General features: G+C 40.6%; 1 protein-coding gene and 1 long non-coding RNA gene across 2 annotated transcripts; one reads left to right on the plus strand and one right to left on the minus strand.

Moving 5' to 3' along the window:
* Window positions 1-26,492, minus strand: LOC105383651 (fibrillin-1). The gene is made up of 26 exons (XM_048631096.1): window positions 26,244-26,492; window positions 18,255-18,444; window positions 17,967-18,045; window positions 17,615-17,749; window positions 16,802-17,030; window positions 16,237-16,401; window positions 14,779-15,000; window positions 14,379-14,528; window positions 14,032-14,137; window positions 13,602-13,663; window positions 13,120-13,248; window positions 12,422-12,566; window positions 11,462-12,180; window positions 10,373-10,663; window positions 9,921-10,040; window positions 9,545-9,667; window positions 8,398-8,574; window positions 7,796-7,945; window positions 7,221-7,372; window positions 6,778-6,870; window positions 6,389-6,507; window positions 5,335-5,483; window positions 4,668-4,800; window positions 3,743-3,863; window positions 612-730; window positions 1-279 (listed from the first exon to the last, which is right to left on the minus strand). Exons 1-26 carry the CDS (start codon window positions 26,302-26,304, stop codon window positions 117-119), a joined length of 4,302 nt encoding a protein of 1,433 aa, XP_048487053.1. The 5' UTR covers window positions 26,305-26,492; the 3' UTR covers window positions 1-116.
* Window positions 2,538-3,275, plus strand: LOC125490733. The gene is made up of 2 exons (XR_007267875.1): window positions 2,538-2,623; window positions 2,996-3,275. It is a non-coding gene; the product is annotated as an uncharacterized LOC125490733 (long non-coding RNA).
* Window positions 26,493-27,159: the final 667 nt, after the last annotated feature.

Here is a 27,159-nt window from a genome sequence, read left to right on the forward strand (position 1 = left end):
GAGAAAAGTGCTCAAAAGAAAAGCGCCCACTAGATGGCGCTATCAGAAGTTTTCATCTCGAACGAGGATTTTCGGATCGCCTTAAAAGTTTCGCCCCCATAATCTTTCATAGAGTTTTAGTAGTTATACTCGGAGACTATAACTATAATTCTGGCCACCATATTGCCGATGTACTGGTCTCGCTGGTACACGGACATTGTTAGTTCCAGTTCAGCCACTTGTGGGCCTGCCAGCGAGCAGAGCAGCGATATTGTGCATTGCCTCGCTGTCGGACGCATGCTGGAATAAAAATAGAGCAATTTTATGTTATAAAATATGTTTCCCTTCTATTTTAGGCATAAGAAAGTAGTTAGGTAAACTATATTTTGCGAAGACTATTGCTTGCAAAGTTACAAAAAAGAATAAAGGAAGACCTTTGGAAGGGGATTTACTTGTTTTTGTTCTAAACTTAGTGTTTTTATTTCTTTATGACACAAAAACCTTATTTCTTTACCTCTATTTCTTAACGGTAACCCAAAAACTTTAATTATTTAAAAAAATCAATGATGCTTAATAGCTTTCTTTTGCTAAACAACGAACAGCGCCATCTATCCGCAACTTCTAGAACTTACTCGAAGCACGAGAGCCTCGCGGGTTGCACGCCAGGGGCCGCCTGCACGCCCACTAGGCCGAGCTCGAAGTCCAGCTGCGCCTCCGCGAGCGACGGACCGTGCACTGTGAACAGATCCACCTGGTGGTGGTGGGAGGAACTTAACTTAAATACTTAAATAACTTTTATTTCGTTTAAAGCTTAGCCTAGATTACATACAAGGTTGGGACCGCCTAGTAAGTAAACAATACCTGTGACAGACGGCCCCGCTCTTTTAATAACATACGGTTAAAAATATTGAAAGCAACATAAGCTTAAATGTGTAAGATTTTAAGTTAAGGATAGTTAAAGATAACAAAGATAACAATATAACAAGTTATGTGGAACTAATTTAGTACGAGTTTGTTTTTACGAATTTGTACGGCAACTAAGAGCAAGAAGGGCCAAGCTCCCGCTCTATGGCTGGTATGCAATCTGCAGACTAATAAACTCTGGAGCTGAAGACCTTTGGAAATAAATGCACTTCCGAGGGTACCCAGCAATCTATTCTTAATCGAATGCTGGAATAGCTATTATGCTATGTAAAACGCTGAGCACAACAGTTAGATGTTTGTAGGGTGATGCTGAAACACCTATCTCTATCTGTAGTAACTAATTTTCTGCATTAGGTACTTATAATAAAATATTATACAGGGTGTTGCAAAATTGGTATACTAAGCCGAAACCTACATGTGCAGCATGGTATATCCATAGACTTAGTATATACTAGCGTATAGACGAACAAAGCGAGAAAGGGAGAAGAAAATCCCTTACGGAAATTTGGCAAGATAGAAAAGGATAGCGAATCCAATGAAACTGTGACTGGTTTTGAATGACAAAGCGTCACAATTCAGCACGCGGAAAAACAACCCCCTAGTATTTTGGATTTTTTGCGTACATCGTGGTTTATTTTCAGTAAATCTACAGTGAAACTATAAAGTCCTGAAATTAAATGAGGGCACTGCTATCTTTCATGTAGCAACCCTATATAGCGAAACATAACTGACTTTGATACTTGTAATTTTGCCTGTTAACTTCCTACCTATTTATGTATTTTAAAAACCACTTACCATCCACAAAAAAGCTCTTATACAAGCTAGAAGGTGTTTGTTAATATGAAGGCTAATAGTGAAACCAATAAATATTTATTTAGATAACGTTATTACAACTGTATAAAAAAACTGGATCTGTTGACGAAGGGCACACATAGTAAAGACATCAATTTCTCTTTTTGGACGGCCAGTTCTGTGTCTTCCAGGAGTTAGGAATATTCCATATTTTGCCCTCTTTGGCACGCTGGTCCGATATAACTATAAAATAAAATAAAAAAATCTTTTTGAGTTACACAATGCCCCCCAAATTCACACAATGTGAATTTAGTAAGTAAACAAACATATATGTATCTTCAAGTATCAAAATGTTAAGGTTTGACTCAACTGAAACCAGATGAAACCTACAATCAGTGGTATGTAAACAATGTTCGACTTGGGCTCTAAACCTAGGTTTATCGATAAATGAAGCGTTGGTACTAATAAAAATGAGTTATTACAATTTGTACAATACTACATACCCGTAATAGACGCTCTGTACGAGCGTAAACATCCTCCAAATTCGACAAAATGTCTCCAGCTTGATGTTCCGCTAAACATTGTATTAAAACTCGATAAATAACTTCACTAGCTTGACTACGAATATTTTTCTTCATCTTCCTAATTGCAACCAAGCGTAAATTGTTGCTTTTAACTAGCTTTAGATTATCCTTATAATTAATAAGAAAATTCAAAAAAACAGCCAACCGCCTATTGACATAAACAATTGTTATGACTTTTATGTTTCTTTTCTAATGGTGCCAGGCTCCTGAAAATTTTAGTTCCTCAAACATTAATTTCAGGACTTTATAGTTTCACTGTAATTGTATTCAACAATGGTTACATGTTCTGTGAGTGATTGTGGTGTTAATAATAGAAATAATCCTGAAAATTGCACATTTCACAGGTAAATACCAAAATCGTCATCACTACCATGACCCGTTTATTTTTGGTTAATATTTGTCTTTTATCCTGTATTAAATATAAAATAATGCCAATGCTGATATTTACTTTCATATTTTGTGTATGTGGAAGTCCATTTGTTAATAATTTACATGATTTTAGTGGATATATTTTTCATCAATTTATTTTACATGTACGCTAGGGATTGTCTCAAATTAATCGATATCATTATCGATATTTTATCTTGAATGATACCTATGAAAATAAATGCTAGCTTGCGTTTAACGTCTCGTATCAGTACCATTTTGTCAGGGCAAGGTAGGTACATCTTTTAACAAATACATAAACTAATTATTATCTATAATTTGTCCAACAGATTCCCTCCATAGATACTATAATAAGAGGAAAGTGGTTGAGATTAGTTGGACGCGTTGGTTGGAATCCAAAGAAGAACTCTACCATTTGCAGCAATTCGACTTAAGAATGAATGTAAACAAACTTAATAATTTAGGAAACGAAACTGTAATGAACCAGTTAAATAAATAAATATGTGGGAACATCTCAGACACGGCCATCCGAGGCCTGTAATATGGGTCAGACAGATGATATATCTAAGATTGTTCTGTTTAAAAGTCAATAAAATAAGGAGCGATGAATAAAGTGTTTTTACTTTTATTTATGCATTTTTTTACACTATGTCAAAATTATAATCTGGACAACAACAGTCTATGGAACAACTCTCTCCAAGGGTCGAACATCGAACTTCAATAACTTATCGATGGTCCTCCAAAGTAAAGAAAGGTACATCACTAGCTAATACACACACTGAAAAATCAAAATTGGTCACGTTTTATCGAGCTGTCAGTTCGTCTATACGCTAGTATATACTAAGTCTATGGGTATATCTAAGCCCGAAACTGAAATCAGAATTTGGAAATTCGCGAAAAAAAAAAATCCATAGTAAAAAGTCTCGTGACCAACAAAGTTTCGGAAAATGAATTTTTTTTTCCGGCTTAAATATACCATGCTGCACATGTAGCTTTCGGCTTAGTATACCCTTTTTGCAACACCCTGTAGATATAAGTATAATAGCAAAGTAGGTAGGTATAGTACATAAACTCACACTGCCACTAGGAAGGTAGATGTTTGAGACGAAGGTGATGAAGTTGTAGCTGTAAGCGCTGGGCCGGCGCAGGCACGAGTTGTCTCGCACCGGGCAATACTCCGCGATGCGCTTGCACGTGCTGCGGACGAACCATAGAGTAAATAGTTACACTGGGACGAACACAGATTAGTTAGGTGTTAGTTAATTAAGTATAGGAAGAAAATGCTGGCTGAATAGTGCGTCTTAAAAGTAGTGCGGAAGGTTTTTCTGGCTAAGCAATTTAATGTAAGTTTGTAACTGTTTTAATGTTTTAATGTAAGTCTGCTTTCGCTCACTCACACTACCCAGCAAAACCAACCATCTCCACTGGCATAAAAAAACACACATACAGAAAAATTATAACCACATCAATTAACACACACTTAATCAAAAACGCCCCTCCACCACACACCCGTATTGCTAACTATACCTACACACTATTGCAACCTCTTGTAGTAACTATCCTCAAGCTGCAAATATAAACAATTTCATGAGCTCATGCGCATTTCAGGACAGCGCCATCTATTTGATAACAATAAAAAAACTCACAAAGCTTGCATAACTCATAAAGTAAGCGTCATCTGGGCAAGAGGTGATCTAAGTATATGCTTATATTTATCATGGTTTCTACTTGAGAACTTATCCTTCTTTTATCATCATCAGCCATTTGATAAACTCGTGTAAATGCAGCGATTACAGGAGTTTATCAGCGCCACCTATTGGTAACTTCGTTGTGTTTTTGTAATAATCTTACTGCTGAAATGGAAATAGACCTGCCACAACGCTCTTCTCCTCGGGTCTATATATATCTAGAGATATTAGCTGTGCCATTTAGCAAAACATAAGGGTAAGATCGCCACTTTTAGTATATAGGGATATAATGATGAAAATTTATAGATCTTACTGTTTCCCATCCAGCCGGTACCCGTCGGGACACTTTATGGTGTGGCAGTGGTAGCTCCCTCTAGTGTTCTGACAGACCTCGCCCGGCCGCGGCCGCGCGCACGTCGCCTCGCCGCTCTCGCACTCGTCTATGTCTGTGGAGACGAATAGTCGTAGGAGTAAATAAAGTGAATTCGAATACCAAAACCTTGGAAGCACAGACGTCTATCTCAGAAGTAAATTAATTCGCTAAACTCGAATAACATGAGGGGTTTTCTGAAAAGTGCTTTAAAAGATAAGTCGATGGTAGATGGCGCTAGTGTAAAAGTGTTACTAGAAACGTCGCGTCTCAAAAATGAGACGCGACGAAATCGTTTTATCACAGCGACAGTCATTGAAGATTTTGTGCTTTGTATAAGTAGTTGATGCTACTGGTATCTCAAACGCATTGCGATTCTGGGGGTGGATGATAAGGAGGGACAGTGAAATTTGATTTGTTACCAGCCCTTTTTAGCGGCCATAGCAGTATTTCTTGAAGAGATGAATCGGATAGCAATTTGGCCGGATACTTACAGAATATACGGCTGCAGCATATCCACTGGCGAAAGCGAAATCGCTAACTATTTACCTCATAATTGTCAAAATCCATATTAATTAGAATTAGGTAAAGTAGTTTCTAATCCCCTCACCAATACAGCTCCGTCCATCATCGCTCTCCCTGTACCCGGGCGGGCACTGACAGCGGTACGTGCCGGCGGTGTTGACGCAGGTGCCCACGCAGAGCCGCCCGCGCCGCGACGAGGCGGCTAGGGCACACTCGTCTATGTCCACGCAGGTGCTGGAATGTGGGGAGGAGGAATTTAATAGCATCATCACTTTGAAAGAAAATCGTCCAGAGCTAGAGCTATAGGTTAGTGTTGCCCAAATGCAAGAACAAGACGAGACTTAGCCAGTCTTGGTCTTGGTCTTGCGCCAATACACCTGGTCTTGGTCTTGGTCTTGGTCTTGCGCCAATACACCTGGTCTTGGTCTTGGTCTTGGTCTTGCGCTCCCAGTCTTGGTCTTGGTCTTGGTCTTGCAGCAAGAGTCTTGCAAGTCTTGCAATTACCTATTAGTCTATTACTATTTATTAAAGTTTACTTTTTGATTTTAATAGATATTTTTTTATTCGCTATGTTTATGGTATTAGTCGTAATGCGCATAGGTCCAGTTTTTCATTTTCTTTGATACAGTTTTTTGCATCTCATAGAATTCCTAAGCGTACTTACCTATACACCGAACTGTTACACCTAACTACTCAGTGAAATAGCGCTCTGCAAGACGCAAGAGTCTTGCAGGCTATGTCTTGTTCTTGCTCAAGTCTTGCACGGTCAGTCTTGGTCTTGGTCTTGCTAAAAATACGCGGTCTTGTTCTTGGTCTTGGTCTTGCAAAAACGCAAGAACAAGACCAAGACTGCAAGACCAAGACTGAATTTGGGCAACACTACTATAGGTGTCTTGCCTATGCAGCCACTACCGGCTAGTTGTCTATGGCCTTCGCCATTTACCCCACCGGTCATCGGTTCAGAAACTTTGGTGACGAAATACTTAGGAAAATAAAAAACAAATCAAATCAAATCAAATACTCTTGGCTATCATCATCTATCATCTCCGACTCAAGCTCCGGGCCGGCATCATCGCAATTATGTAGGTATAAAATCAGTGTACAATTTACCTAAGGGTAGTTAAGCACCAGTCACTAACCTGTTATCCTTCCCCAGTTCATACCCTCTGCCACACGTGCACCTATACCCGCCCCAGGTGTTCACGCAGCCGTGCTCGCAGGCCGCGTCCTCAGAACACTCGTCCACGTCCACACAGACCTTGAAAGAAAGAAAGAAAGAGAGTAAAATTGTTATTTACCAAAAAGCAGAAAATTAAAACTGTTTTAAAACGAAAATAAGTTAGCAAAACTTTACACCAAAGTGGCAAAAGGACAGCCTCAGCTAATGCTGCGTATTGCATGCGACAGCACACTGCGCTGGTTTTCAGCATGCCCAGTCCTTATTACTAACTTGAAAACTAAAACAGAAGGTCTATGTGAGGTTTTGTTGTATGTAAATATGTAGGTACATCATGTTTGAAGTAGTTACTTTGTCGTTAGATGGTGCGTTCCGGAACCCAGGGGAGCACACGCAGTGGTAGGAGCCCGGGGTGTTCACGCAGGTCGACAGGATTGAGCATGTCTGGAAAAGAGGGATGGTAAAGTCAATGTTTTTCTTGTGAAGACAAACTGGACAAGGGTCCCACACTTAGGTATTACAAACACAGACACCTTCCCAATTCTATTCTATCCTATTCTGTGTGGGGGTGTACCTGCACCTGGCTCACTCGAGTCGAACCTTTGTGCATATCCCCAAGGTCCAAACACCTCACTCTCAAACCTCAAACCTCCCCTATTTAAATGGGCCACTGCATGATGACCATGGCTTTCTGACTGAGGCTGAGGGAGACTGGAAGGTTTTTCCGTGATTTCCACGCTTGGCAGGCGGGTTCAAAATACTTAACTAAGTAGTTATTACACCAATAAACATACATTGCTATAAGCGCACTCATCAATATCCACACAGGTGTTGTCGGTGCCCAGGCGGTGTCCAGCAGGACACTGGCACGAGTAGCCTCCGTAGAAGTTGCTGCAGGTCTGCTCCGCCCCGCACTTGGATATGTTGCGAGCGCACTCGTCCAGGTCTGGAACAGAGGAAGAAGGTACAGTTTGTCGGAGATGCAGAATCTCTGGAAGCATCACTGCACCAGCCATGGAAATTGGTGCTGAAAGGGCTTCTAAATTATTTATGTTTCTAATACAGGCAGGTGGGCTTCCAGCTTTTCTTTGATGCTCTAGCCATACACCTATAGGCGCACAGATCGATTCCCCGATAGAAGGTTTAGGTATGGAGTCCGCTACCACCGATCACTGGCGGCAGTGATGATGGCAGGTTATTGTCATAGTTCTGTGTGTCCAACTGACTTGGTCAAGGAGGCAATTAAAGAAATGTTGGAAATGGGGAAAGAAGGAAAGTCGGAATGAAGACACAATAAAAGGAAAGGGATGATACGTGTTACTATACGTATACTACAATCCCCTTGAGTAGGGACATTGAGTCCACTCACCAACACAAGTGTTCCCAGCAGCCAGCGTGTACCCCCAGGGGCAGGTGACGCTGACGGCGCCGGCGTCGCGGCGGAACTCCGGCCGCACCAGGCGCGCGCCGCGGGACCCGTACATCGAGCCCACCGTGATGACGGGCGCGGCGGCGGCGGTAATTATGTGAGAGGCAGAGAAGGAAAGAAGGAAAGAAGGAAAGAAGGAAAGAAGGAAAGAAGGAAAGAAGGAAAGAAGGAAAGAAGAAAAGAAGGAAAGAAGGAAAGAAGGAAAGAAGGAAAGAAGGAAAGAAGGAAAGAAGGAAAGAAGGAAAGAAGGAAAGAAGGAAAGAAGGAAAGAAGGAAAGAAGGAAAGAAGGAAAGAAGGAAAGAAGGAAAGAAGGAAAGAAGGAAAGAAGGAAAGAAGGAAAGAAGGAAAGAAGGAAAGAAGGAAAGAAGGAAAGAAGGAAAGAAGGAAAGAAGGAAAGAAGGAAAGAAGGAAAGAAGGAAAGAAGGAAAGAAGGAAAGAAGGAAAGAAGGAAAGAAGGAAAGAAGGAAAGAAGGAAAGAAGGAAATGTGGGTAAGGGACTCTTTAGTTACCCTTCTGCTTCCAGGACACAGGTTCCACTCACCGACACAAGTGTTCCCGGCAGCCAGCGTGTATCCCCAAGGGCAGGTGACGCTGACGGCGCCGGCGTCGCGGCGGAACTCCGGCCGCACCAGGCGCGCGCCGCGGGACCCGTACATCGACCCCACCGTGATGACGGGCGGTGCGGAGGATGAGGGGGGCGAGGGGGTCGGGCGAGGGGCTGGAAGTAATGGGGTAAGATGAGGTGTAGAACGCATGTTGAAGATGGTGGCAGCAAAGTGTTGAGGCGCTGGGCTAGGCCTACGATTTGAGTCGGTAAGGGATTGTTGAAAAGAGTGGTGGGGCGTAGGCTGATTAAAAATTAAAAACAATGGTTTAATAAAAGGGTGGATTCGTCCAAACTTTACGTTACACGAGAATAACTATACCGGAATAAAATTTATACGCGAGTAAATATCTGGGATAAGTACATTTGCATTCTACCACGTTATACCATGATTAATTGAATGAACGAGGAACGAAACTGTAATGCAACTAAAATAAAAATAGCTGCGTTTCAAAGCATGCAATAGAAATGACATGCCAACTTAGTTTGAATGGATTATAATAGGATAAAATTGTTTATGTTTTAATATTTTATTCGCTGTTGTTATTCTGAGAATTTGCCTTTTAACGTACTTTTGTTTATGTTTTGACATACGTGTTTACATGTCATTATGACGGTTTTCTAATCAGCTGATGTGCTGCCGCCATTACAAAATTACTCTCGGATAAGCTCGTTACACGGTCAATTTTGGCGGTATAACATTTTATTCTTGGGATAAGCTACTTATCTTGGTTTCAGGTTTGGTAGAATGCAAAATCTGCTTACTCGCGAGTAACTAGTACTTTACTCGTGAGTAAAAAGTTACTCGACGTTGGTCGAATCCGCCCTAAGGGTTGTAAATCATTTGTGTGGGTAAACGTAGGGATGCCCTACAGTCCGCTGGATCGAAGGCTGAGGAGGAAGGTTTAGTGGTGCTTCTTTGGCAAGATCTACGTCTTGCTTGTTGATTATGTGGCGATTGTGCGTTAGTATTTATAAAATAAAGTAACATAGCTAAGTTGGCGAACACTCACACCGGTCATTACACAAACATCATGCACTGGATGAAGAAATGCATAATAAAACAGTATTCATGATTTCATACCGTATCTGGGTGCCTCCGCCGCCGAGCACCGGTCTCCACACACACACTTGTACCCTCCCGGGGTGTTCACGCAATCCTCTTCGTCCTTGCAACTGGCCCGGCCGGTCTCGCATTCGTTGACGTCTGAAAAAAACGATGTTTTTTACAAAGTGAGCTTCAAAATACGAGAAGATCATAACCGGAGCTGAGGAGCTGAGCTCCACTCTTATGTAGGGTCAAAAAGAAGTACAGAAACTAAAGTATGAAGCTAAAATGGCACAAAGTGAAATGGACAGACACTTAAGGGACACCCCCCGATACACATAAAAATTACTACACTTAGTACCTTAGTACCTACTATTCTGGCCAGGAAATGTATTTATGTTCATATACTTACCAACACATCGTCCTTCCTCCATGTCTGCCTTGTATCCGAGCTCGCAGTACAGCGTGGGCGGCGCCCGCGGCCGGGACCACGGCCGGGCTGGTGCGTAGTTCCACTCAGGCTCTACTGGCTCTGGAAATTACATGTCATCGGCTTAGCATCGGATATGCATGTTAGAAAGGTAGGAAAGAAAAGAAAGTGCATAATTCTTCATCTGTGTCAATTCTACTTTTGTTCTGACCACTATAAACATCGATGGGGTAGTAAGCGGGATTTGTAGCCGATTTCTAGATCTATCGATGGTGTTGTGTGTGACCACTGAACGTTATGTAATATGTTGTGTAATTTTAGTAGGGTAAAAGAGACGTCGAAAGAATGTAGTATTCAAAAAAAAGTAGTAGTGTAGTATTATTTAGAGCTTAGGTTTAGATTTGGTCCAAAATAAAAGAAAACACCAAACACACCAGTAGTAGTCCTTTCAGTAGGCCAAGCAACTGTTCTCGAAGTCGACCGCGTGGTTTCCGGAGCAGGCGTACGCCGTGGACTCTCAGACGTAGTGCGTGGCCTCTCAGGCGTAGTGCGCGTCCTTTCAGGCGTAGTGCGTGGCCGCTCAGGTGTAGTGACGACCACGCACAGGCCGGACGAGGGTTCTCGCTGGAAGCCGGAGATGCAGTCGCAGCTGTAGCCGCCGGGCTGGTTGCTGCACGACTCCATGTTGCTGCAGATGTAGTGGCCCGTCGCGCACTCGTCTATGTCTAGAAGTTACAGGGGAAATATTTGGTTGAAGGACGATAAGATGGTAAGAGTGACTTAAGTATCCCATGCATGATAACTGAAATATACTAGCGAGCAATGAAAAAAAAACCAGTAACGTGTCCATGGCAGACGGAACTTTTTGATTTCTTGCGAGTGTAATACCATCGTAGAAGCAAAGAAGAAATAGCAGGAAATGATGATGGGCACAAATATATGGAAGCTGGGACCAGCACCAATAGAAATGAGTGAATACGTGAATACGTCGTTGAAAAGGTATTTTTTTGCAGAATATGAATAACGGAAGCGCTTGTCTTGATTTACTGTCCAATTAGAATAACCGTACCTTGAAAGTTTTTATATTTTATTTCTGTAATTTTAATGTTTTTGTTAGTTTTTCACATTCATTTTTAATTTTTATTATCTCAGTAAATAAAACCAGTTGAAAGTAATTTCTCCAATTTCAATAATACGTGTTTACGTGTATTACTCCCTAACTGTCATCAGGAGAGAGAGTGCAATGCCATAGAAAAATACTTCCTTCCGACGAATATATTTCAAAATGCACAACTGATACGGATTTGTCGTCATAATACTTTTTTGCTTACTTGAAAAGAGCTATCCAACGATGTATGTCTCATCTTTATTGGACATAGGTCCCAAAACGCCCATTGTCATTTATAGTCGGTTGGTGTTGTCGGGGATTTTGAGGAGAGAGAAAATGTAGCTTCGCCGCTGGTTGCTATCACTCTTAGGTTTCTTATACTGAATATAATATTGCAAAAAAATGTAAAACTTACCAACACACTCCCCTCTCTCGTTCTTCTCGTATCCATTCAGGCAATGCAGGTTCACCACATCGAACTCCGGGTTGTTCATCGGATCACTACCTATCACATTAGTCCATCTATCCTTCGGTATGTCTTCTGTATCCAAACTGTAACTACCGTTAGCGTCTTTCTCCTTTTCAATCACATTTGGATTTTCTGGTCTAGGGACATCCACTTCGCGGAAACCTGGTCCACTTTCGGGTTTCTCGACTTCATTGGTTGGTTTTGCTGGTTTTCTGTCATCTTCTTCATTAGGTTTACGTCTGTCAGGATTTCTTTCGTTAGGTTGGTAGGGGTCTGGTTGGTTATCCACAGGACGGTAAGGTCTTCTGGTTGGAGTCGGTCGATACGGTCGCGGGTCTTCTCGAGGTCTGTACGGTCTTTCAGAAGGCATTGGGGGTAGCGGGGGCGCGGGAGGGGGTTTTAAAGTGGTTCTTTCCGTCGGTCGTTGTCTTCTAGGTTCTTCTGTTGTACTGCTAGTGGTAGTAGCTTCAGTGATAGCCTCGGTAGTGGAAGATGTCGTGGTGGGTCGTGGTGTGGTGGGGGCAGGGGTAGTAGGTCTTGGTCTAGGTGTCCTGGGTCTGGCTGTGACGGGTCGGGGGGTGGTGGTGAGGACGGGCGCGGGGCGAGGGGGTGGGTAGTTGGCCGGCTGCTCCGGTGGAGTCGGTTTTGGTTCTTCTTCGTCTTCACTGGAGACAAAAGTGTTTGATCATAAGAAGTTAAATAACTAACTATGTAGGTACTATTAGGATGTGGTCAAGAGGATATAACGCTTCTTGTAGGTAGGTAGGTAGGAAGGTATGCCTCAATGCTACTGTACTGTAAGGTACCTACGCTGTCAAAATAAATTACAAATGTGGTATTTTACTCCTACGCCGCATAGTCTGTAGGTACTATGGAACGCCTAATAGGTTCTAAGTAGGTACTCACTCAGTATAATAATACTCGTAGTCCTCAGGCGGGTGCGTGGTGCTCTGTTGCTGTCTCTGTCTGGTGCACGTGTAGGAGCCGAGCACGTTGAGACAGAACGAGCCGGGCCCGCAGTTGTCCATGTTGCGAGCGCACTCGTCCACGTCTGGTGGTGGAGATATGGATTATTAGATCTCTCTAACCAGAAATAATAGTTATGCATCACTTTCTTGGATATACATATAGCCTATGAGGTTATTGAGGGGGAGTTTTAGCTAGGTATTTTGAATACAATGCATAATAACATTTAATGGCAAGTAACCAGTCCATCATTGGCCACTGCATCTTGACAGATGATTGTTACAGCGGCTGTGGGTTTTGAGAGCCACATTTTCTCATGTGGCTGAACAGGCCTATACGGGCCTTACACTGCTTGCCACATCGGACACAGGCATAATTCGGGTTTGGCGATGCTTCCAGATGTTGATTAAGCCTCTTAGTTTTTAACTAACATTAACATTAACACCGGTTCTAAAGCATAACATTTTATAGGTACTTTCATAGTCCTTTGACAGAACCAGGTCCCTTATTCTTATTACTTGCATGGGATTCCAAAATCCCCAATGCTACTGTCATTCTGAACTTCACAGATGGAACAGGGTATAAGTAGGTACCACAGGTTTAGCGAAACTGCAGTGGGAACTAGTCTCTAAACTCACCGACACACGAGCTGGAGGCGGAGTCGAGCTCGAAGCCGCTCTTGCAGCGACACTCGTGGGCTCCGTAGGTGTTGATGCAGTCCTGGAACTGGTCGCAGAGATGCGAGCCCTCGCGGCACTCGTCTATGTCTGCGGAATGTGGAGACTGGTTGGATATCTTGGTTGATGGAAAGTTGTAAAAAATATGTCACCTTCTGATAACTAAAGACGTTATGACTGAAAGCCAATGTAGTACGCTAAATAAGTATACGGAGGATAGGAAACGATAAAACGCTGCGGTAGGAGTAGGCACTTTAAATATACGTCTGGCGCACCATTTGCCACTGACAACTAAATTGACTTGTAAATCAGCAAAGCTGCTAGACCTCCTATTGTATTAGCAGCTGCCAGGGCTATGGACAGCAGTGGGAAACCTGATGAGAAAGTGTGAGACAGAATGGGATTTATGTAATATAAAATAATAAATAATGGACCAAACTTACCCTCACAGACGGTGCCTCCAGGGCGGACCCTGGTTCCTTCCTGACATTTCTTGACACTCAATCTGGAAGAGAGTTTGTGTAAATATGAACTTACGCCATCATCACTTCAGTAAGCATGCGTGGAAGAATTTGGTAAGTAAGTATTATGTTTTTTTTCTTCTACCAGTAAAAAAGGTTGATTTAAATATAGCTGATGAAGTTGATGAAGATTGCGTAAGTGGGGGGAGTGGAGATCACGAACAGGAAAACTAAGCGAAGAACGATATCCAGGGTCGCTCACCGAAGACTATTGATATAGGTTGATTATACTTAGAAGGCTCAAGAATTTACTGTGTGCTGGCTGTGTGAGTTTGTCCAGCAGTGTACGATGATTGGATGATGATGTTGATGATAGTGGAATTAGTGGGGATGGAGATGGATAACTAATTACTTGGGCAAAGTGCTGATCTTGGACTTGCAGTCGTAGGCCCCGGGCAGGTTGATGCACACCTCATTGCGCTGGCACGATTCAGGATTGTCTTCACACTCGTTGATGTCTGCAATATTACAGGTTTACAAGCATCATAAACCATAATCGGGAATGGTGAAGCTATGAATACTAATGATTAATTTACGGTTGATTCTTCAGGTAAGATGAAGGGAAACTTTGAAGCCTTTGAACTAAATATGCTAAAGCCAGAAAAGACGAGGTGGAAGAAACGATATTGTCTTGTACTCCTAGCCATATTGAGGACTATTGTTGACTGATAAATGAATCATCAACCCAGCTCAACATACCTTCACAGACGCCGGTGGCCCTATTAGCCATGAACCCCGGCGCGCACCGCCGCGACACGTGGTCCTGGCAGAAGAAGCTCCCGTGAGTGTTGATGCAGTGCTGGGAGAGACGCTGGCAGTCGTCCAGCCGTTCTGAACACTCGTCTATGTCTGTGGACGGAAGAGATAAGAGGTAGAAAATTACATAAGAATTAAATATTTTCAACAGCTCCTAGTTTTGATGAATAAGACTTTTGATTCAGACTCATTTAATGTCAAGAAATAAATAAAATTAGGGAAGAATTGCTAAAAATAAACAAAGGATTGCAACAGGGAACGGTATTTGGACCTACACTTTTTATCATGTACTTTTTCAAATGTTCTATAAGTAACTACCTACGTAAAGATAAATGATATATACCAATGCATTCATAATCCTCGCCATCCCTGAAGCCAGGCGGGCACATGGTGCTCTTAGGGCTCGTGGCTACTGCTTCAGTCGTGGGTCCAGGAAAAGGTGATCTTAAAGGAATAGCTTCAGCCACAGGCTTGCCTGGTTTCCCGGCACATTTGTACCCTCCTATAGTGTTCTCACAGAGGTACTTCGCACAAGGAGGCCTTGGCAGCTGACATTCGTTTATGTCTGAAAATGGAAATTAGGTGTTGGATACGGTTTTCGGTTGATTAATGTTCTTTGTTGAATGTTTTGATACCGTTAATGAGGGTTTTATTGACGATAAAGTGGAACGGATCAAAACGTGTCTGTGGTGTGTGGTGTGACATCAATCGGATTTGATTCTGGTAAGTACCTAGTTGTACTGTTAGTTTAGATCAGGGATGCACAGACTTATCAAGACTAGGGGCCACTCGGACAAATTATGAACTGATGGCGGGCCGCCAGAAGTACTTATAGGTAATTAAAGACAATCAAGAATTGAAAATAAGTACTTAATGTTAAAATAGAAAAATAATTGTTTTATTTTGAAGCGTGGCAGGGCTTTATAATCTTTTATTTAATTATTTGGCTTCAATTTACACGTAAAACTGCTTCTAAACATTCCTTTGCAAGGCGGTTTCGATTTTTTTGTCGATTTAGTATTGAAAAGTTTTGTTCACATATAGGTATAGGTACAACCAAAAATCTGGTACATTTTTAGAGCAGAGTTTATAGGCAACTCTTTGTACGTATTTTTATCAATGCAGTGGTAAAAGTTCAGTAATTTTCTTTCGTTGAATTAGCTGCGTAAATCTTGGTCGTTTTGAATGTCGATAATTTCTAACTGCATTGATCAGGATTTTTAGCCAAGCTTTGCTTTTCTGCCAGAAAAAATCGAATTAATTTTTCTTATTAAATTAAGAAATCGTTCCAGTGTCAATCCACGACTTAGCAACCTTATTTCTGTATCCTTAATACAATAAATCTCTATATTCGCTTTCAATGTCATCAAGGAATTGTTTGAATTTCCTGTGATTAACTACTTTTCGAACATTGTTTTGTACGAGGGTAACTATTATTTTTGCTGTCGGCGGGCCACTAGTATTCGACCGGCGGGCCGCATGCGGCCCGCGGGCCGCGGTCTGTGCATCCGTGGTTTAGATGCATTTGAATTAGAATTTGGGTAACTTTGTAACACTGTCAAATAAAGTGGATTGGAACTTACTACATAATTTAAAAAAAAGAAGTCAAATCTTAGAAGCCAATCGGTGACTCCCATAATAGAATAGGATGTTAGGCCTCTTCCTCCCTGTAAAATCGACAGGTTTAAAGACCTGACAGAGAATGATGGGACTCACAATAGATCATATAGTTCGCAGGGGCATAGGGTACCTATTATTATTTGAATTTGAATTTTGAAGCTCACTAGGCTCCAAAACTCACCATCGCAGACTTGGTTCTCCACATTCCGCTTGAACCCCGGCGGGCAGCTGCGTGACACGTCCCGCTTCCTGACAGGCACGCAGCGGTAGGACCCGGGCGTGTTGTGGCAGACCGTGCCGCCCTCTGTGCACAGGTCGTCTGATGACTCCATGCACTCGTTGATGTCTGGAGGAAGTGGGGGAGGATAGAAAGAGTGAAATTAGAGGATGGCATGGTGGTAAAGATGATGCAGGGAGGGTTCGAGGAAAAAGAGAGCTTTATATAGATGGTGGTATGGATGACGTTGAGGTACTGGATTAGTGTGACTTGGCGTAACATGGAGGAGGCGGATACCCTGCAGTGGGTAGACATAGGCTGAAGAGGTATTTGCGGTCGTAAATTCGAGTAATGGATCACTTCTAGTCTTTAAGGTTTGGTCAGTAGTTAAACGATCTGTTTACAGAAAGGTTATGTGTCCTCTATTTTTTAGATGTAAGTTCTATCGGTTTGCGAGAGCATAATAGCTGCATCTGCTGTATTTTTGTATCTCATGAATCGCTAATTTTACTTCTGAGAAGCTACAAACCTTTACAAGTCTTCCCGTCAGCCTTCAGCCGATACCCATCATGACACCGGCAGACCCTGACACCTGACTCGTCATCGCACTCCTGCTCGCAAGGATTCTGCTCCTTGCAGCTCTCTCTCTTCTTCGTTGTTGTCTCTATCTTCTTCTCTGTCGTTGTCTCTATCTTTTTCTCTGTCGTTGTCTCTATCTTTTTCTCCGTAGTCGTTGTGGGTGGCGTTTCGGCTGCTGTCTGTAGAGTATAATTATCAAAATGTACCTATGGTTTTAATTAGGGAGTACCTACTTAGGTCACTAACCAGTAGGTATTGGTGGTAGTATGTGGTAACAGTAAGGAAGTCATAGGTATAAGACATTCTATTCTATTCTGAGAGGGGGCGAAGTTCCTGTACGTGGCTCTCCCGCGAGTGTAACCTTTGCACATTTCTTCTTAGTTTCAGCTCAGCAAGTAGGTACCTATAAGGTATGAATGAACCTATAGCTTTCTCGAGACTATTCAAGTTCAAGTGGTCACAGAAAGTGTTACAAACAAAGAGACAGATTGCAATGAAATTCAGTATGGTCGTCGTGACGCACTAGTTTACACAGCTGTGAACTACCATTTGGCTTCCCAGCGATTTTAGTCAAACCCCGCAATGTTTGGATGATGAATGAACACAAGATTATATTTAATATCAGCTAACATAAAAAGGTTACACAGAATTGTTAGTAAGAATTGTTAGTAACCATGTTTAGTAAGAGTAGCATTTAGCCCGCTCCAGCAGAGAACTAATCGTCTTCTTCAGGATCACCTGAAGGAGGTCTATTAAATCTTACCAAACAACACTGATGGTAGGCGTTCTTCCTGAGAGCGCTGGCTGGACTGACATACTCGTCGGGGGGGTCCCCACAGGACTCCTTGCCCTGGGACTCCCCGGTCCATCGGCCCAGCGAGCATTCTTCACAGCAAGTCTGGGAAGGAAAGCTTAGGATTATTATCGGTATTTTTGTATAGACTCCAAATGACTAAAACTCAAGAGAAAGCCCCTATAAGGTTATGACATCATAGCTGCAAAATCTGAGTATGTACGGCGGTGTACTGGTGCGATGGTACCGTCTGATGGCCTAATTTTTTAGCAAGTTACTGAAATTGGCAAGAAGCAAATTGAAAATAGGAATCTTTACTGACCTTTCCTATGTCAGATTTGGGGACTGCACATTTTTTCAAAGGAGCTAATTTCATGCCGGCAGCACAGTCTTTCTTCTTTCTGAAAAAAAATCAGGTTTACTTAAATATTTAAAATGTCCCTATACTATGTAAGTAGATACCTACTACTTAGGTATATCCACCTTTCATCGTGCAGGTAGGATAAGGTAACTGAAATAGTCTTGCCATGCCCATTACCCAGCTATAACTTATACATATACATAACAGTTTACAATCAAATTCAGGGGTTTTCGCCACATATCAACTCACTTAATATGCTTCTGACAGCACGCCTTCACAGCAATAATGCAGGGCTCCACCTGCTCCTCATCCAGATCATCCGGGGGCTTGGCGTCAGAGCAGACCCTGGGGTTGGTGCCCGGCGCCGCCGTCGCGTAGGCCTCCCCGTGCGCGCAACAGGTCTCCTGGAGGTCCGCCGCTTCTTCCGATGTGAGTGCTGCTGCAGGGTTATACAGGGTGTTGAAAAGGATATTTGGGAGAAGTTGTTGAGAATAAAAGTTGGGAAAAGTGGTTGGGAGAAGATGTTGAGAATGTTGAGACCACATTGAATTGAGACTATCCTCCATAATTAATAACAAATCATGGCTATGATTTATAAGAGCTTTCGAACGACATAGGTACGTATGTGGTTATTGGTCGGTGGGTAGGTAGTTACCTACATTGCACCCGTCATCATTTATCTTATTTAAAGCTTAATAGCGCTTTTGCGGCAATACTGAAATACTAATACCTACTAAAGGAAAATTAATAGGAAACAGATATATCTACTTATAGACGATTTGTCTAATAGTGATTATGGAGACTACCTATTCATCACTATACTTAAACCGACATAGTTAATTATATATACGAAGACTGAGCGTTGTGGCGTTTTCCTTGGGACAGGCCCAAGTAGGTAGGTAAGTACTTATATACTTACTATAAATTCCATCTATGAATTCCAAAGATTTGAGCCCGATCAGTAAATTCATCGTCAAGATAACATAGTTTTATATATGTCGCAGGCATCTGGTTTAATCTCCTGTTTGATTGAACCGCTAGCCCGTTCATTGGATGACGCTGTTTAGTTGTATGACTAGGCCGAACGTTGATTGCACAAGCGTCACAAAACGTCCAACTAGTTAGCTGACTTAAAATCAGTCAGGTGGTGAACAAAACAAATATGGCGTCTAACAGCTAACAGCTGACACAAAAAGCACCGATATTGTTAGTATTTTGCAAATAAATTAGCTTTAAAGTGCGTTATTTGTGTTAAAATAGTGTGACAACATGGATTTACCTATTATTACGCCGCGGGCGGATAGTTTCAAAGAAAAAATTGTGGCGTAACTGGATAATTATAAACAACAGTATGAAGGTAGGTTTATTGTTATTGTTTAGTTAATTTGTGAGATAAGAGCTTTGTAACATAGTCTTTTTGTTGACTCTTGTCTGGTCATGTTCACCCTAACCAGACATTACAAAGTTGCTATACTATATCCCATTCAACGACTCCGCTGAATGACGTTCAGTCAAGACGTCGAACGTTACAATCAACGACTTGACGAGTTGTCCTTTAGTCATACAACTGAATAGCGCCATCCAATGAACGGGCTAGTGGTTCAATCAAACAGGAGATTAAACCAGATGCCTGCGACATATACATACTTATACATAGAAACAGTTTGGCGTAGGGTTTCACAGGATACCTATCTTACCTACCTATTTAAGAAGAGGAACTAGACAATAAATCTGCAAATAATACAGTAGGCCAAGGTAGGAAGTCATAAGGATATTGCGACAGAGTTCACTATTATGAGATACTTCAACTAAGGCTAACATCTTATCTACAGTTGTAAACAAGAGGTGCGTAGGCGACGCTCATGTAACTCAACTCTGAATTAAGGATTATTGTGTTATAATTATCTTACTTTATGGATACAATATTCTTTATTTGTACACAAGAACAGATTTTACAAAGCTTACTTTATTAGCTATATATATTACATAATAATCTTTAGGTAGGATGTATATAGGAACTAAGGTTTTAATCGCTTATGTAAAGAAGTCTGTTAAAAAACATCAAGTGCTACTTCGTATACCACACAAATCTATCACCTAAAAATATTAAGTAACTTACTATACTTACACTATATTATTTATAAGCAAGTACTTAGATGTTTTTATATTTGGTATACTTACCTAAGTTGTAATATTTTTTTTAACGTATTGCTAGGTAAGCACTTAATGTAAATAACTTAGGTACTTACCTAGCCTATTTATGTTTTAAAATCTGAACATCATCACAACTAAGTGGATGACATCATAATTCGTAGATAGGTACTGTTTATCACTTGAAAGCCCCTCAAAGCTCTCTGATTGAGGCTCAGCGAGGCCACAGGAAGCCCAGCCTTCTCCTGAGATAAAGAGACCGCCTGCGTAGTTAGTAAATTACTGAGGTACCTACATACCTACTTAATAATTTTTTACACGTTAAAAAAACTAAAATCCTTCTAAGTAGAATTTTGATCCATTAAGAACATTATAGTTTACCATATCTATTCATGTAGACATTACTAAATACGTATCTCTAATAGATAGATGTAATGTAAGTAGTTACTGAAGTTTTAATCGGAATACCAGTGCATCACTGGGACAGAGGTCGCAGGGATTATCAACATCGCTTTCTGCAAATAAACTAGCGTATTTCCCGCTACCGGCATCAAACATCTCGAAAAAATCGTAGGAAATCCGGTCAAAACATTATGACATTTCAAATTTCTATCTTTTCTATGTAGAGGGTATGCAAACCAATCTAGCTTAAGGGTCTGCAATAGGGAATCGAGGGTTGGCATTGTCATAGAATTATGTAGTAAATGATGCTCTACAGCCTTGAAAAAAATCACACAGGTAGTTGAAGAGTCTAGCTAGGTGCTTGGACTAGGCGCTAAATACCTTGTTTTTTAATAAACACACACTTATTTTGTGTAAATTAATCCCAAATTTGAGCAATTTTTTTCCCTCAAATCTTCATACAAATATCTATGGCGGCTTTCTGTGTTATAAAATCATAAACACAAGTGACGTTTGACTCTGTTGGCCGCTGGCCTCCAAAGAAGGGTCACGTCGGTTTAGGCAGCACTGACAGCTCGCGATTTTATCGTGTACAGATACAAAATCACTGCACATTGGTTGTCATTGCACTTTTTCAACTTATATGACACCAACATAATTTGATTTGAAATTGAGGAAGCATAATTCTTCCAGTATATTCAATACATTAAATTAGATAGTGTGCAATATTCTCGTGATATTACAGTCTCGTAAAGGTCTGATGAGGAGCAGGAATATAGCGAATGGATCTAAGTGATGACAATACGCACGAACATTAGGTTAGGGATCAAAAATACAGTCTCTTGGTGCTGGTTGAGGTATGGTCTCGTGAGGATCTGATGAGGGCAGTAACACGGTGGTGGCTCAATTTTATTTCAAAGATGTTAATAGCTAAAAGCATCGAGTTTGTGCTATTAAGTATGTTTTTCAGAGAGAGAGAAAGAGATTTTGTTTTTCCTCTGGATGTGTTAGGTTTACTGGGTTTACTAAGTTCATTCTGTTAATGGCATCAAGTTGTTACGTATGTGTTCATAAGTAATAATTATTTATTAACAAAATGCTGTTGATTCTCCACGAAAATGTAAAAATAAAAATAAAATAAATAAAAATAAATTCGTAACGTAAAATTGTCAATGACGGAATTTCTTCTATAGACAGTAGCCACAAAAAAAACAAACGATAGATGGCGTGATTTGAAGATAAAGATACATTTTTTCGACACATAGACAGCAACAACAAAAAAAATACAGATTTAAAGAAAAGAAACACATACTTATACAAAACAACAAAGAAAAAAAAAGGATACACATCAAAATAGGTAACTGGAAAAAATATAAGCCCCAATTTACTTGTGTGGGACAGGGAGTACCATAATATTTTTTTTGGGGTACTCCCCATCTATGCGAAATATAAGCTTGATATCTTTACCCGTTTCTGAGAAAAAGGGCGGTGACAGACAGTCAGTCAGACAGACGGACAACAAAGAGATCCTATAACGGTTGCTTTTTTTCTTTTGACGTTCGAAACCCTAAAATTAAGTAAAAATGTATTATGCTGCCAAAAAATGTACTTACAGGTATTGAAAAAGCGGTTTATAAACAAATTATACCAGCAGAGGGTTCACCATTTAGCTGAATGTTACTTAGAAAACGGCCTTGAGTGGCGGTCAAGTTGGTCCCCGCCTGCGATACTTTCCATTAACATTGGGACTCGTTTTCATGTTTTTAGCGTACAGTCAGGTTTTTAGTTTTTTATAATTGTATTTTTTTATTTGTAACTTTTTAGTTGTTTTTATTTTATGAAATTTTACGTCGGTAGGTAGTTCATGATCATTTTTTATTTCAATAATTTTGGTGTTGTTATTTAAATACCTTCAATATGCATATTTTTGTAATGTGAAAATCAAGTCCTTTCATTTGATACCTTACACGGCAAAGTTGAATTATTATTTTTTCGATCATCACGTTATGTCCTCAAGAGGGCGCTATGTACATTTTAATGGAACGTCACATAGCCTATAGCCATCGCGCCATCAATACGCTTCTAACAATACCTCATACATCAAAATCTATCAAGCCGTTTAGGCTACAGGAGGGAACAAAGAAACAGACAAACATACATATACAGGGTGTCCCAAAAGTCAACGTCATCCCTTAAAGGGCTGATAGATCAGCTCATGAGAGGCCAGAATATCACAATATGACCTTAGTAAAAACTCGATAATTTTCGAGATATTGACACTTTTATAAATTTGTAAATAGTTTTACTCATTCCAACATGACTTACCCTTAATAAATTCAGTCAGATAAAGTTCCTTCAAACAATTTTACATCGAGGTCGTTTTGTACTAAAATAGCAATAACTTTTATGTTAATTGAAACAATAGCAACGTTTTATACCATTTTGGAAACTGCATTAAATGAGCAATCTTTTCAAATAAGGTGCCAGGTTTGCGTCGTATATTTTTTTTACAGTATGTAGAGTCAAAGTTGTTTATAAAAAAATACGATTACCTTTTATGACTTTGAAAACCGTGTTTTTTTTAAACATACAGCATTTTTCCATATTTTTTTTGGCTGCGATCAATAGCAGGGCTATACAGGGTGATGTAACACCGAATAAATTCTAACAATATGGATTTTTTGTACCGGTGGCACGCAAAAAACTGATCCAAGGTGTCGATTTTTAGCAAATTTATAAAAGTGTCAATATCTCGAAAATTATCGAGTTTTTACTAAGGTACTGTGATATTCTGGCCTCTCATGAGCTGACCTATCAGCCCTTTAGGGGATGACGTTGACTTTTGGGACACCCTGTATACATACATACAATCAAAAAACATTACCCTCCTCCTTCGGCAGTCGGGTAAAAAGGAGTAAGACAGGGGGTCATTCTGAACTTTTGCTCTACGAGTTTTGGAAATTAACAAAAAAAAACCTTTTTCATAGAAACTTTGTTGGACATGTGACTTTTTACCATGGAAAACGAATATTTTTTTTCGCGAATTTGCAAATCTCGTAGTACAAAAGTTGTTCAGAATGACCCCTTGAGTCATCCCCTTTTGGCTTAGTATAGCCCTTTTGCGACACTATGTATTTACTTTGCTTTGTCGTCGGGGTTCAGTTGGCTGGAGGATGCCCGAAACTTATTATCTACACTTTAATACTTTTAGTTACCTTTCTACAAGTAAATACCACATTTGTTTGAGAAAGCTAATCGGGTTCCGAGTATAGAGTAAAGTGGCACCCCTATTAATTTCTACTCTTTCCTGGTGCCTACCAGTGTAAGTAAGAATTATACTTACTTACCCTAAAATCACCCAAAATGTACTTGAACATAATTGTCAATAAAGTATAGTATAGTAGCGACCGAATGGCGTAGTGGTTAGTGACCCTGACTACTGAGCCGATGGTCCCGGGTTCGATTCCCGGCTGGGGCAGATATTTGTTTAAACACAGATATTTGTTCTCAGGTCTTGGATGTGCCCGTAAAATGGCAATAGGCCCGCCCCCTATTACATTGGGACTAACATAACACTCTGGCGAAAAGTGGGTGCAGAAATGCACCTCTGCCTACCCCGCAAGGGAGTACATTAGTACAAGGCGTGAGTGCGTGTTTTTTTTTTTTTTTTGTGTCAATAAAGTTGGCGAGTAAAAGTTTATCGACCCACTGTGCAAACTTACATGTGTGCGTGTCACTGCGTGTGCTGTGTGAAGAGCATTGAAAACCCAAAATTGGCGCGGCACGTCACCCTGTACGGGCCCTTAAAGAGCACCCAACATGATAAAATTTCAGACGAACTGAGGTACAGAGTCTTTCATTCTTTACTGTTTAGGGACTGGCTGAAAGCTGAAAGAAGTAAATCGTATGCCATAGGCATTTTTTTCAGAATATCTTCCTCATGTTACTTGGTTGTCATAATTTTATTATGGTCTACATATCTGCCGGAAAACCGATAACCGCTGGGTAGAAAGCTCTTGAATTTTATGCTAATTTACCTTATGATTTACCTATACCTGAGTATATTACACTGATTAAATTCAACCCTGTATATTCCGGTATGTGATAATGATAACAAATGATGACCTGAGTAAACATAATATTATTCATGATAGGTACAGACCATGTGCTTTCATTGTAAACACGTGAGGTTGGTGTAATATCCGGGATGCTAATGTATTGACCGCTAAGTAGGTACATAATGCTAATTTATTGTCCAACCCGCACTAGGCCAGCGTGGTGGACAAAACCCATGGTTCAATTTCATGGGAGGGACACACGTAACTTTTTAAAATCTGTCTGAATTGTAAATGTTTAAAAAAAATACTTAGGTATAGTATAACCACAGACCATAGACTTAGGTATAGGTATATATACTTACCTAATGCCAATGCTATTACTTTTGCTACGAGAAAGTCTACTTTATTTACTAAGCTTAATTGCCTTAAATGAAAATACCTAAGTAGAACCGTTTAATAGGACATCCGATCCTCCATACACCTAGTAAGGCTTCCGTGTGTGACCGGGTTAAATGATATTATACCTTTATAAGTATACCTAACTACTTCTACCTAGGTAGGTACCCTTAGAGTTGGTAGAGGTTTAAGTCACCTTTAGGGCAGCAAACGGAATAAAAACAGAAAAAAAACATAGTTAAGTACTTATATACTTTTTTTTTCTTAACCTTTATTGTCCCACTGCTGGGCAAAGGTTTCTCCCTGAACATTCCACTTATCCCTTTCTTGGGCCTGCTCACACCATTCCGTGTTAAAATTGTCCAAGTCGTCCCGCCATCTCTTTCTTGGTCTGCCTCTGCGCCGGCGGCCGTTGTTGGGTATCCATTTGGTGGCATTTTTTGCCCACCTCTCCGGCTGCATACGGCAGACATGCCCCGCCCAGTCCCACTTCAGTTTAGCAGTCTTGGCACCCACGTCAGCTATTTGAGTTTTGGAGCGCAGGTCGGTGTTGCGAATGCGATCTGTTCGCTTTACTCCCAAAATACTGCGCTCCATCGCTCTCTGACAAACCTTGACTTTGGACTTTTGAGACTCGGTCAGTGACCATGTTTGAGCACCGTAGGTTAGGACAGGCAGGATACACATATACTTACTTACCTACCTGAATAAAACTGAAGTTTACACATATATCGTGGTTAGTCAACTATTAACCAGTACCCGAGTTAATGGTACCAACCGGCAACCTAGCTTTAAATTTTTGCTATGGTCGTAGGCCGAATCATATACCTAGTAGATATACTATACATACACAGATTGTTGTAAAAGTGGTACTTTAAGTATACTTACACCAAACCGAAAGGGGTGACTCAGGAAGTTATTCTAAACAACTTTTGTTCAACAATTTATGCTTTTTCATAGTAAAAAGTAACCTGACCAATAAAATTTCTATAAAGAATCATGTAAGTATAGAGGTATAGACCCTACTCTAACTTAAGTTTAGCACATGCAACCTGTCTTGTAGGTACCGTCGAGATCTTCTAAATCATTTGGGTACTTACAATAATAGAACCTACCTATATACCTAAGCCATATCCACATTCATAGTGTCTTCAAATCACTCATATCCTCATAGGACAACAACGCGGGCTCGGGTTTAGAATGACTTGTCCAGGAAAATGAACAAACTTACCGTTCGCTCCATTTTTCACGACACACCACAAGAACAACGTAACAACAATATGCAACTTCATTGCCACAACAACTGGACCATTCACTGAACTAAAAACTGAAAATTACACGAAAAGAATAATAATATCACAGAAATAATTAAACGTTACTTTAAACATTTTTATTTAGACGGTTATTCAACACATGTTTTCGCAAGAGGCTACCGTATCGTCGCGCATGCGTCTACAACTGATCACATAAATACCTACATCTTAACAGACTGAGTTATATTCTTACTGTTTGTAGGTACCTAGTAAGTGTCTTAATAAATGGTGATAAGGATGTTATGTTATTTTGCGAGCATGATTGTAGAGTTAAGATTTTACTGGAAATATGTACTTACACATCTACATAGGTTGCAAACTCAAATCAAAGCTCTGCCATTACGAATTTTCAGAGAGCTTTCATGCAATCGCGACATTTGTGAGATAGAGTCGATGTTAGCACTGAAGCAGTCTGAAATATCCTTAGCGTAAAGGTTTGACGGGTTTTTAGTCCTGAAAACTGAACACGATTCAACTTCAGTCTACCTACAGGTACCGTTAATGTTATTTTACAGTATTTATTGGATTTCATTAGCCCTCAAACTGTTCAAACAGTCTGGCCACAGGGTCGGCAGATACTCGTAAGTAACTCAGACAGAATATACAGGGTGTTGCAAAAAGGGTATACTAAGCTGAAAGCACGAAAGCTAGTAAAAAGTCACGTGACCAAAAAAGTTTCTATGGAAAATGATTTTTAATTTGCTAATTGTGACATTCTGATTTAATTTCCGGGCTTAGTTATAGGTATAACCTTGGTATAACATTCTGCACACGTAGTTTTCGGCTTAGTTCCCTTTTTGCAACACCCTGTATAATAATATGTGATTCTAATTT

This window comes from Plutella xylostella, chromosome 27 (assembly GCF_932276165.1).
Source record: "Plutella xylostella chromosome 27, ilPluXylo3.1, whole genome shotgun sequence".
Lineage (NCBI taxonomy): Eukaryota > Metazoa > Arthropoda > Insecta > Lepidoptera > Plutellidae > Plutella > Plutella xylostella.